The sequence below is a fragment of the Oxyura jamaicensis genome, chromosome 1 (genome assembly GCF_011077185.1).
Source record: "Oxyura jamaicensis isolate SHBP4307 breed ruddy duck chromosome 1, BPBGC_Ojam_1.0, whole genome shotgun sequence".
Lineage (NCBI taxonomy): Eukaryota > Metazoa > Chordata > Aves > Anseriformes > Anatidae > Oxyura > Oxyura jamaicensis.
This window is the reverse complement of record NC_048893.1, coordinates 447,267-459,392: the sequence shown is the minus strand read 5'-3', so window position 1 is coordinate 459,392 and position 12,126 is coordinate 447,267. Positions and strand designations below refer to the sequence as shown.

Here is a 12,126-nt window from a genome sequence, read left to right as displayed (position 1 = left end):
TCCGCGGCTGCGGTGGTAGAGGTCGGGCGTCCCCATCTGGAGTTAGGAGCTGACAGTCCTCCGCCGCTGAGGAGGATTACGAGCAAGCTGCGAAGCTGCCTCAGATGGCTTCCAAACCCCGGTGCGGGGCTATCTCCTTCCTTCCCAGCCGTCCGGGAGCTGCGCTGCGCTCCGCGCCCCCCAGCCCGTACCGCCCCGCTGCGATTAACTGCCTGCTTCTTTGGGACAGCTCCTCCCGGGACCGCGGCCACGGGGCTGGGCGGAAGGTCGCCAGCCCGGAGGACTCGCGGGGCGCCCCCCCGCCGGCCAGGTAACGCCGCCGGGCCCCGCGGACCGGCCTGGGGGGGGGCCCGGCGCCGCCGTGGAGCGCGGGCGGCCCCTGCCGGCGGCAGCCCCGAGCCGCGGCCCCCCCGCACGGCGCCGCCGGCGCGGTGTCACGGCATGGCAGAGCCGGCTGGGCTGTTAAGAGACCTCCGCGATCACCTAGGGCAACCTCCGGCCTCACACAAGTCCTCCACTAAAGCCACAGCACTAAACGCCACGGCGCGGTACGGTACAGACCGGCGCGGTACGGTACAAAGCAGTGTGGTGCGCCTGCTCATCCCTGCTGCTCCCTCACGTACGCTGCGAAGCTTGTGCAAAAACGAACTGGAAATGCGTGAGACAAAGCTGGAGCAAACGCTTCTGAAAAAGTTTTTATCGATGCTGCAAAAAACGCATTATTGCCACGCCACGCTGGCTTGTCGCGCACACCCCGCTTCAGGGGCCCCCGAGGCACACCTGGAGATGTCTGAAGTGGTGGGAAGGAAAGCCGGAACCACGGCGCGGGGCAGTACTCGGCAGGGACGTGATAAGGCTGCTCTTCAGCTCTTCTGAGATGACAAAGAAAAATCTAAAAAAATAAAACAAAAAGAGTACATGAGAAAGAAAAAATCTTAAAAAAAAAAAATACAAGGCTATGCTTGGCAAACTTGTATCTGGACTTTGGTGAAGGCAGTTGTTTGTTTAACCTTGGCAGTTGTAAGTGTGCTTTGTGCCTACAGTGGAAGCGCGTGCTGAGGGCGAGGTTCCCCCCCGAGCAGGACATTTTGTTGAAGTACGTGCCTCGCACCCCACTGCAGAAGCCTCTTTGGGAGAGGAGATGCAAAGCCAAATCTCCAGATGCAGCCTCCAGTAGCGGAGGACAGCCTGCGCCTGCTGGGGAGCTGCGAGGGTGCAGAGAAGCGTGCTGGCTGTGGCACGGCAGCTGCTGATGCATTGGGGCTGTCACCTCTCCTCACGGCGGGCAGTTGGCGTTGTGACGCCTGCAGCAGCATTTCCATTTACCAGCCTAGGACAGCAGTGATGGTTCCTTCTGATCGCAAGACCAGAGCGAAAGGTTTAAAAGTGCATCCTGTCCTGAGTTTCAAACAAGCTTCCTTAGGCTGACAGCGTTGCAATGACAGTAAAAACTCCTGTCTCCTGTCCCTCTACTTTTGTAGCCCCTTCTTGCTGGCTTTTGTCATTTTGAATTCCAAAGCAGGTGAAAGCAAACATTTATTTTGTGTTGTTTCTGCTTTGGGTGCAAACAGCTTGTGTCCCTACCGAAGAGAAAAGGTGAGTCTCATCTATGTTTTACTCTTCATCTCTTCTCCTTCCCCCTTTGTTCCCCTTTTGACTGCCCTCCTCAGCCTGCTAAAAGACATTCCCCATCTGCATCAGATCAGCAGCCTACCTGATGCTGTAGCCAGTAATACAGTGAACAGCACCAAGTGCTTCAAAAGAAAGCAGTGACAAAGGCAAATGGAGTGACCTGATGGTTTGGTGTCCTGTCACCAGTGTAGCCGTGTATGAGCTGGTCAATGTCATGTTCTCAGCCTGGTTAGTACAAGGCCTCAGTTGCTCCGTGCAGCTTGAGTCTTGCATTTTAATTACGGGTCATGCAAATAAATTTATTTTTGGTAGTGTGATGCAAATTTCTTCCAGGTTAGGAAAACCTTAGCTGGGAATGTCCAGATTAAATTCTTACGCTGTTAAATGAAATACTGAACTTAAATTCTCCCCGTCAGCTTTCAGCCAGTGGCTGCCAGTCACATTACAATGGCTGCAGTGGCATCCGTGTCCACGAGCCGTGACTCAAGCTGCCTCTCCTCAGCACCCAGCAGCCCGGAGGCCCAACCATCTCTTCTCTTGTCAGCTTTGGAGTTCTCTGGGTGTCTGCCTGTGAGCTCCTGAGTTTGCCCTGAAGTGTCAGGTCAGGCTGGCAGCTTCTCTGGCTTTTCCCACAGTTCTGACGCAAGCAAGTAGACTCTGGAATTGTTACACCCGAAGGGGGATATTTGGTCCATGTGTGGCCTGAAGAGCCCAACACACTGAGCCCAAAGAGCTGCTGGGGCGGCGCTGCTGGTTCACGAATGAGTGGTAACAGAAGCCTCTCTGGGTTCCTGGCTTTCCTTCCTCACAACTCCTGGCACCCGGAGATCTCAGTGACCACCTGATGAGATGAAGGCTAACTGGAGTTGTTACCATTTTTCCTGTGGGAGCTGCATCCACATTGCTTGAGATGCGTAAAATTCAAGTGGCCAAACAGAGCAAAGGAACAAAATCTGGCAGCTCCCTCGGGACATGGAGTGATGTCTTTGCCTTACTGGGGCTGGTTCTCCTCTTTGGCTCTGCGCTGGAGTTTGGTGAGATTTGATGCCTCAGCGTGGTGTGTTAAAATCTCTGGGTTCAGAAGTCCCAGTGAAGAGATCTGGAGTTCACTGATGCTGTTTGTGTGCATATGGAACTGTACACGAGTATGCATGGGACTGATCACATCGACACGTCTGCACACAGATTATTGCGTGTTTGTTAATTAACGTTTGCATGAAAGCAAGGTTCACTCTGTATACACGTAGAGAAAACAGAGGTAATGATAAGTGTTCTTTTAGCTTTCAGCTTTGTGATGTGTCTTTTCTCTTGTAGAAACCAGAGAAGACAGGACAAAGCGTCTCTTCAGACATTATACTGTGGGCTCTTACGACAATTTCACCTCTCACAGGTAAGCATCAGCATCTTTGCTTTGTGATATAAGGAGATTCATTTCCATGGGAAGAGCATCTCCTTTTTCTGACTGAGCAGTACGTGTCATGGTAATTCTATGGGAAGGAAACTCGTTGTTTCAGTCAATTCGTCTGTAGTCTAAACTGTAAGTCCTAGATGAGGCTTGCTTGAATAAAATGTTGAAACTGAACGGGGCAGTCTGGCTTGTGTCTTAGTGTAGAAATAAGTGTTCTGGAGGTTTTGTGGTGTGCTCCAGGAATTGAAGGAAACGGGTTGGATGCAGATGTAGGATTATGGCTCTCTTATGGAGGAGAAGAGGATGCTGTTGTGCAGGTGATGGCGTGCAGACTGCTGTCACTTGAGCCTATTGGCGGTACTGACGGTGCTCTCTGGACTACAGGGATGTTCGTTCACCCAGGGTGTTCCGGGATGTGGCAGTCACAGAATGTTGGGGGCTGGAAGGGACCTTGAGAGATCATCTAGTCCGACTGAGTGTACTCACTTTGGCAGGGAGACTGACATTTGGGAAAATGGTCAGGGTGATACTGAGGTAAGCTTGGAATCTATCATGAAAGCAGGGGTGATGCTGCTCTTTTGTATGTGGCTTTGGGCATGAGTGGCTCGTGGACATGTCCGTGGGAGACCGGGCTGTAGGAGTGGCTCTGCTTTTTGGATTCAAGAGTGTGCTTTTGACAGAGGGTTTGTGTGTGATGTGCTGAAGGATAAATGTAGGGTTACTCTGTGGGATGCACTCCCTGCTTGCAGTCAGGCTTCATTGCTATTTCAAACTGTTGGTCATTAAAGTAATTGGATGGGCATTATTGCTTATGAAATAAGCATGAACGACGTGAAAGGAGCAAATTGTGACAATTCATTATGCAAAATTAACATATCCTGAAGTCTTTGAGTTTACCAGCAAAGCAGTGAATGTATTCTTTTTTTCTGAGCTACTTATCCTAAATCTGTCTCCATGGCTCTCAACACTTCTTTACTCAAAGTTATGGGTGTAACTTGTTTGGATTTTCAAAAATCCTGTGACATGCTTCTTCAGAGCTGTTTATATTCTTAACCGATCATGGGACAAAAGATAAAATGCTGCTATGACTCAGAAAACAGTGAAGAAGAAGAACGGAGGGGGGAAAACATTCAATTTCCATCATAGCCAAATGCTACACGGAACTCAGAGAGTCTGTGCTGGAGTCACTGGTTGCTCTAGGTCTTGAAAAGGGCAGGAAATAGGTCAAAATTTGCAGAATATTCAAAAGTACCATTCTTAAGGAAGACAAGGGCAGATGGATGAGATTGCATCAAGCTGGGTCAATAAACTGTGGGATAATAGAATAAATTTATTTTGCAACATGAAAGATAGCACACATCCAAAGAAACTCTGCAAGGTACTCTTGCCTATTAAAGACTATTCATGTCTTTGTAATTGCTTAGGAATAAAAGATCTGACATCACTGTGATATCACAGTGAAAACATCTTCTTTATTGCTGAGGCATTCGCAAAAAAACAAACAAGAGTAGGTCAGAAAATACAATTAAAGGTGTTGTGTAGGAGGGCAACTGGAGAAGGCTCACCCCTGGATTTCCAGGGGACCCTGATCTCAAGTCCGTGCTGTTGAACCTGCTTGGTTCCTTTCCACATCATTTATGCATGGTGAACTAACAAAATTAGTCAACGCTTCTAAGATTGTCAGGGTTGTAAAAAAAAAAAAAAAAAAAAGGGAGTTTAGCTGCAGAACAGTCACACAGTACTGAATATTGTGACACTGGGTACTGAGCAGCTAAACTCCAATACCGAAAATAAAAGGTAATGCATATAAGCAAAACAGCAGTAGTAGTATTTTGGGTTCAGTGGAGGTGTTGGACTGACTTCTGCTCAGGAATAAGACTGGGGGGATTACTTCAATTCTAGTCCAAACCTGGAAAAGGAAATTTAGTTTTTGGAAGTGTTAAGAAAGGAAAGCAGAACCAAATGGAAAGCATGAATAGTAGTGTCTGTATAACTCTGTACTATGGAAGTATCCTGAAACCAGCGTTCAGTTTTCATCTTTCAGATGTAAAACGTAATTGTCGAAAAGCTGGCAGGGAAAGCTATCAGGTGCTCAAAATCGTGAAATGTCTTCCATAAGGGTGAGACTGCATAGACTGAGACACTCACGGCTGGAAGATGTTGGTGAAGGAGAAGGGTCTTGGTGAATGTCCATAAGTGATATGGAAAAGGTGAACCAGAGGTAGTTGATCTCGGTCTTTTCAGTGCAAGAACGTGAGGTACTGAATGAAATAAGTACACGGAATGCTAAAAGTGAACAAAAGGAGGAGGTTCTTCATGTAACATACAATTAAACCGTGCAACTCCTTGCTAAGTGACATTCAGAGTGCTAAAAATTGACACAGGTTCAGAAAGCAGCGGGACAAATCAGAGGAAGAAAAATCCACTGCAGGCTTCTGAATACGAAGAGATTGACTCTGACTCAGGAATTCAGTTAGTCATGCAGCAGCAGAGGTTTAGGGACATGTAGTGCGGAAGCACTGCTCTACGGTTACTCTGTTGTCATTTCCTCATCATGTTCCTATGGTTAGCTGGTGCTAGGAAGTCAGGAGGAGTCCTGGCCTGACCCTTGATGGCTGTTGTGAGCTGGGGGTGAAGCAGGCTCTTCTCTGAAGCCCAAAGTGAGGTTCCCCAGAGAGCAGATTTCAAGGCATGGCTGCCTTCTTGATGTCCTGTGTGACTGCTGAAATGGCTTTGTGGTCAGGCACCTGGCCAACAGTAGTCCAGTTCCTTGGCTCTGAACTCTTCACTCTGATAACAGAGGAAGCCTGAGCATCTGACCTGATGGTCTCAAGAGCAGACTTTAGCCTATTCAGAGATCTGTGTGAAAGAATTCCATGGGATGCCATCCTGGGGAGAGGAGAGGTCCAAGAGAGCTGGCTGATGCTCCAGGATCAGCTCCTCCGAGCTCAGGAATGGTCCATCAGGACAAATAGGAAAACAGATGGGTCAACAGGAGGCCTGCGTGGATGAACAAGGAGATCCTCACTAAACTCAGCCAGAAGGACATGACCAAGGGGCAGAAGCAGGAAGAAGTGACATGGGGGTATATAGAGAAAGTGTCTGAGAATGCTGGGATGGGGTTAGGTGAGCCGAAGCTCACTTGGAATTGAATTTGGCAAGAGATGAGAAGGCAAACAGGAAAGGATTCTGCAAGGCAAATCAGGGAATACTGGAGAAAACACTGGTCCCCTGCTGAATGAGGCAGGGACCTTAATGGCAAAGGGCAAGGAGAAGACTAAGGTACTCAGTGCCTCAGCCGTCACTGGTAAGGCCATCCTTCAGCAGTCGCAGCTTTTTCTCGAATGCTGTGGTATTGCCCACTCAGTCTGGGGCCCCTGCAGGGACCAGAGGTTGTCACAGACAAGTTGGGCTCACAAGGGCTTCTGAGTACGGCACTAAAAGAGAAAGGCATGATTTTGAACAGAAAGGTAGGCTTTTTGAGGGACTTGGCCAGATGGACTGCTGAGAGATGACACCCCGATTTCAAGGCAGGCCCTTCTGAAGCCCAGCTGAATCCACGCTGCTGGGTTTGAGTGCTGTCCTATTGGTGTGCCTGGCATGAATTGCTGTGACTTCAGAGCTCCTTGGCACCCATCTGCTCCCCTCCCTGCCTGCCCCCAGACTCATGCTTTCTCTCCCTGCTTCCTAGGGAAGGGGAATGTTTATGCAGCAAGAAGAGTTTGAATGAGCTGAGTGAGGCTGAGGTGCTTCCTTCTTTGCCTCAGTCCTTACTGGCAAGTCCTTCAGGAATCTGGGGCCCCTGAAACCAGAAGGAGAGTCCGTGCCAATACAGGCTTGCCCGCAGTGGAGAAGGATCAGGTTAGGGAATGTTTAAACAAACTGGGCATCTGTGAGCCCATGGAGCCTGGTGAGATGTCCCCGGGAGTGCTGAGGGATCTGGCTGCTGGCATTGCAGGGCCAGTCTCGATTGTCTTTGAAAGGTTGTGCTGATGGGGAGAGATTCCTGACGACTGGAAGAAAGCGAATGTCAGCCCTGTCTTCAGGAGGGGCGAGGAGGAAGGTGTGGGGAACTCTGTGCTGTCCTCATAGGAGAGGTGCTGCAGCCCTCTGATCATCCTCGTGGTGAGTGAGGTGAGTGAGAGGAGCCAGCCTGGATTTGTGAAGGGGAAATTGTGCTTTCACAAGCTGGTAACTTTCTGCAACGAGGTGACTGTCTTGTTGGGTGTGGGGAGAGCAGAGGATGTCTTGACTTGAGCAAGGCTTTTGATACTTCCTTCCATAACATCCTCAAAGATGCACTGTCAAAGTGTATTTCCATAACCAGATAGCAAGGTGGATTGAAGACTGCCTGAATGGCTGAGTCCAGAGGGTTGTGGTCAGTGGCACAAAGTCCAGCTGGAGGCCAGTCACTACTGGAGTTCCCGAGACTGGTACTGGGGTCAATACTGTTCAACATCTTCATAAATACACTGGATGATGGAGCAGAGTGTACCCTCAGCACGTTTGCAGGTGTTGCCGAACTGGAAGGAGTGGCTGGTATATCAGAGGGTCGTGCTGCCACCCGGAGGGACCTGGACAGGCAGAGATGGGCTGACAGCAACCTAATGCAGTTCAGCCAAGGGAAAAGCCAAATCCTGCATCTGGAGATGAACAACCCCAGGCACCAGGATATGCTGGGGGGCACCCAGCTGGAAAGCAGCTCTGCAGAAAAGGTCCTGGGCATCCTGGTGGACACTGAGCTAAACAGATCGGATGATTTTAGCTATTGTCCCATAACATAGTGCATAGTCATTGTCCCATAACATAGTGCATAGTCATGCAACATAAAAGCATGAAGATGACCCCTCCGGAGCATGACAAAGATCCTTCAGGCCAGTGTCGTGTGTTGCCCTGTGGCCAGTGGCAGTGCTTGGTGCAGCACCGAGTACAGAATAAGCGCATTTCAGTCGCTCCCCAAAATATTATTCCTGCCTGCAGCAGTTTACTGTTCAGAGTCTTCCTGTGCCAGAGGCAATGTCCTTGTATTTAATAGCCTTTAATGGATCGTTATTCCATCAATTTGCCTAGTGACATGTAACTCGAGTGCTTTCACTCTCTCTCCTGAAATGGAGAAAGGGACAGGATTGCCTTTGGTGGAGATGGTGAGACAGAGGTGGTGCTGAGCGGTGGGGTGCACGCGTCTGCTGCTCCTGTTCTGTCAAAATACTTGCAGCATGCTGATAGGAAATCAGAAAGAAGTTTGTTAAAGTGTATGAGCTTATCATTCACATTCATAAACAAAACATAGCCTTGCCTTTCAGTTAGGGAAAACCAGCTCAGGGTAAGACAGGTAACTGAGGCTGCGTGTTGGCTTTGCTGATGCCTGTGCAGCGCCCATGACCCCTGTCTGAGGGCCTGGGGGCAGGTGGTGTGAGAAACACCATTCAGCCATCCTGACAGCAAAAAACACCCCGGGACAGGAGCAGCACCTTTCCATTTCCATGGAGCCACATCAGCTCTCTTCCCTGGAGTCCACTGTGTGGCTGGTGCTGAGGCACGCAGGCAGCGCTGGCGGCTGGGGTTGCAGCATGGCACCGAGCACGGGGAGCAGAGCCTTCAGCTGCACATCTCAGCGGCGTTTCGGGAGCGAAATGGAGTTTGCACTCAAGAGGAGGCAGAATGTCATGTGTGGTATGGGGATTCACATGCTGGTTTTAGGGTTGCCTGAATAAATGGGATAAATGTTTTTTTTGTTTGTTTGTTTGTTTTGTTTTTCCTGTTCTTCACAGCTCCATTCCCCTGTGCCGCTCAGGACGAGGAGATAGAAGAGGGTGGATGGGGGGAAGGTGTTTTTAGTTTGCTTTTGTTTCTCCCTGGTCTGGTCTGCTATCAGAGGCAATAAATCCTATTAATCTCCTTATGCAGATTTTTTTTTTGCCTGTGGCGGTAGTTGATGAGTGTCTACCTGTCCTTATCTCAGCTCATGAGCCCTTTTAAATAGTATTTTCTCCCCGTTCCTTTGAGGAGGGGGAGCGAGAGAGTGGCACATTGTAACTTAGCTGCCCATCGGTGTGAAATCACCACAATTAAACACTTGAACCAATAGATCCCTTCCGAGCAGAGATCAAGAAGTAACGAAGATGCTGTAAGATCTGTGCAGCAGACATTAACATGATTTGCAGGCAAGTGCTTATTCCGTCAATTCTGACTTCACTGGAGGTCTCAGACGTGGGAGAAGATTAACATAATGACAATGTTTGAGGAACAACTTAAAAGTACTTGAGAAAATTACACACAAGTGACTTGAGTTTTCAGAAAAAGCCTTTGAAATGGCTGAAGGTTTGAATGGATATCCTGTGAAACAGAGCAGGGAACAGCATTCACGTGGTGAACAGCAGGTTTGGGAGGGGTATGTAATTTACTCTTTTTTGCTTAATAAGGTGAAAAGAAAGCTACAAATACATGGAGGGATATATTTGAGAACATGAGAAGATAGTAGGCTATATACTGAAAAAAAAGTATTTCCTTTTGTGGAATCAGCCTCTAGGGAAGCAATATTTCAGTTTTAAACCTCACTAGCACATTGCCAATAACAAATGATAGATAGGAGGTCTGCTTTGGAACAGGGTGGGACGTTGTTCCAGGGCAGGCTCCCCTCCTCTCACTTGGTAACCATTCTGAAGCATAACAGCAGCTACAAAGGAAGAAGGCAGGAGGCTGCTCCACAGCTGGGGTGCACTCAAGGTCCCTGGGGGCAACAAGAGCCTTCCCCAGACCTCTGGGGGTGAGGAGTGTGAGACAGAGCTCAGCAAATATAATCTGGTCTGAAATAGGAATAGGGCAAACGGGCAGCAAAGTTTGAGCTTGTGTTTATCAGAAAGAGGCAGTCGCAAGGGGAATTGAGTTCCCTGATGAACTGTGTTAAGGAAAGAGATTAAAGTGATTTGAAATTAACTCTGTAAAATTAAGAGCCCAGATTCTACATGGCACAGCTGGGAAGCAAAAGAATTGGGAGCAACAAACAATTTAGGATTATTTTTTTATTCAATCATGGGGATTACCTGACCAGGGAGAGTGATTACAGCGGTCAGTATTCACAAGCCATCTGGATGGGTCTCCCCTTAAAAGAAAGGAAAAACATGAAGGAGCCACTAAGCAGAGATTTTTGTGCCTCAGAACGCTGTGGCTGGCCCAATATGTCGATGTGTGGAGTTACAGAACCATTTAGGTTGGAAGGGGTGTCGGGATGTCTCCAGAACAACATGCTGCTCAGGGCAGATCATGTTGCTTTGCATGTCTCCAGGGCTGGCGGCCCCACAGCCTCCCTGGGCCTGTGATCTGGGTCTGTTTCTAGCACGAGAACATTTGTGCTCTCTCACTGTTCTGATCCGTGCATGAAGCCTCGTGTCCATCCCTGCATGTCTCCAGGAGCCTCGCTCTCTGCAGCCTCTGTGAGGCAGTTGGGGTGGCAGCGAGGTATCCCCTTCGCCAGCTCTCCTCCAGGCTGAACAAGCCCAGCTTTCTCAGCGTCTCCTTGTACGCCATGTGCTGAAGCCCCCAAATACTCTGGTGGATTGAGTGAGCAAATCAGTACTGTAAGTGATTGGTAAAATAACCTAGAAACCTGGGGCTGCACCAATAACTTGCTGTTTCTCCCTTCACCAACGTGTAAGAGAATAGCAGCAGCGTTTTCCAGGTGCAAAGTCAGTTTGGTGGCTTTGGTTTCTTTCTTTTCTCTAGGTCCTATTCAGGAACCACCCCCCTTGGCAGCGATGGTTGTAGCTTTTACTCCTCCTCCACCGACACTAGCGTTTCTGCTCGTGTCCACCACCAGAACTGCCCATCTCCGTGCCCCACCTCTGTGTGGCCGCTTCCCGAGGCTGTTGTGCCTCTGGGGAGCCAGCGCGGTGCCGGTGGTAGCGATGTGCAGGCAGCAAGCTGCTTTCCATTCTTCCAGATCAGACCAAGCAAAATACGCGCTCTGAATTTCCTCGAGTTGTTTCATGGCCATGGGGGGCCCTGAGACAACTCTTTTTATTCCTCTCTGTGCTGTGGTTTATTTGCTGGTTGCTTCTCTCTCATCAGTCCCTGGTGTGCTGTTCGTATGAGATCGTTCTTGCAGCGTGCTGTAGTTATGCAGGTGGAGTCCTTCCTGATGCTCCTGCAAGTTCTCATCTAGGAGGCAAGCAGCAGGCAGGGAACTGGAAATTGCATCAGCTTTCTCTGTCACTCTGGCTAGTTTGGGCTAATTAGCAAGCATTCTCTGAGAGAAGCTGTGTTACAGGCTGGGCTCAACAAGGAGTCTGAAAGAGGTCTAGGCAACAGCTTTACAGAGCAGGTCATCAAAAATATCCCTGCAAAAGGAGCTTATGCTTAGCAACTACAAGGGGGAATGGATTTTTGACAAATTTATTGTGCAGCTTCAGCTGCTGACCAGTTCACTTTAGCTGCTCTGGAAGGGTGCCTGCTTTTGGTCTATTACAGGAAATCGGGTTTTATAGCGGTGAGCACATCTAGTTGGAAAAAAGTAATCTGTGCGGGGCTAGTGCAACGATCATTGCTATAGCAACAGAAGTGTAGAGGGAGAAAATTAAATCTCTTATTGAAAAGGCTCCTATATAATCCACTTGTCAAATTAGCATGCCTTCAAAATAGTCTTTGAAGATCTTTTGGGGAACAGTGGCTTGTGGGACCGCTTACCTCTTTTACAGAAAGTTTCAGTGAAATGGTGGAGTGAACTGCCACGAACCTCTTGCTTTTCCCCAAGCAGTCCTTCTGCTTGGAGTCATGTGCCAGACTGCTCAGCTTTTGCTGAAATTAAGAATTCAGAATTTTAGAATTGGTGGGTAATGCGAGGTTTTGTGGCCAGTTTTTTACAAAAAAAAACAGGAGCAGAGAGTGCTGCAATGAATTGGTTAAAGCAGAGTACAGCCAGCCAATGTGAGTGATGGAAAGGTACCCAAGCTGTGAACAACTACAGTTTTCAGAGGTACTTTTTAGTTATTAAAGGAGCATTGGAAAGGAGACTGGTCTACTAAACCATAATCATTTGCTTTCGAAAGAAAGAAAGAAAGAAAGAAAGAAAGAAAGAAAGAAAGAAAGAA

General features: G+C 48.7%; 1 protein-coding gene across 1 annotated transcript in view; it reads left to right on the top strand.

Moving 5' to 3' along the window:
• Positions 1–12,126, top strand: part of SHANK3 (SH3 and multiple ankyrin repeat domains 3) — a 352,775-nt gene that overhangs the window by 231,623 nt on the left and 109,026 nt on the right. The window contains exon 17 of the mRNA XM_035335012.1: positions 2,947–3,022. Within this exon, the coding sequence (XP_035190903.1) occupies positions 2,947–3,022 (76 nt within the window). The remainder of the gene's footprint in view (positions 1–2,946; positions 3,023–12,126) is intronic.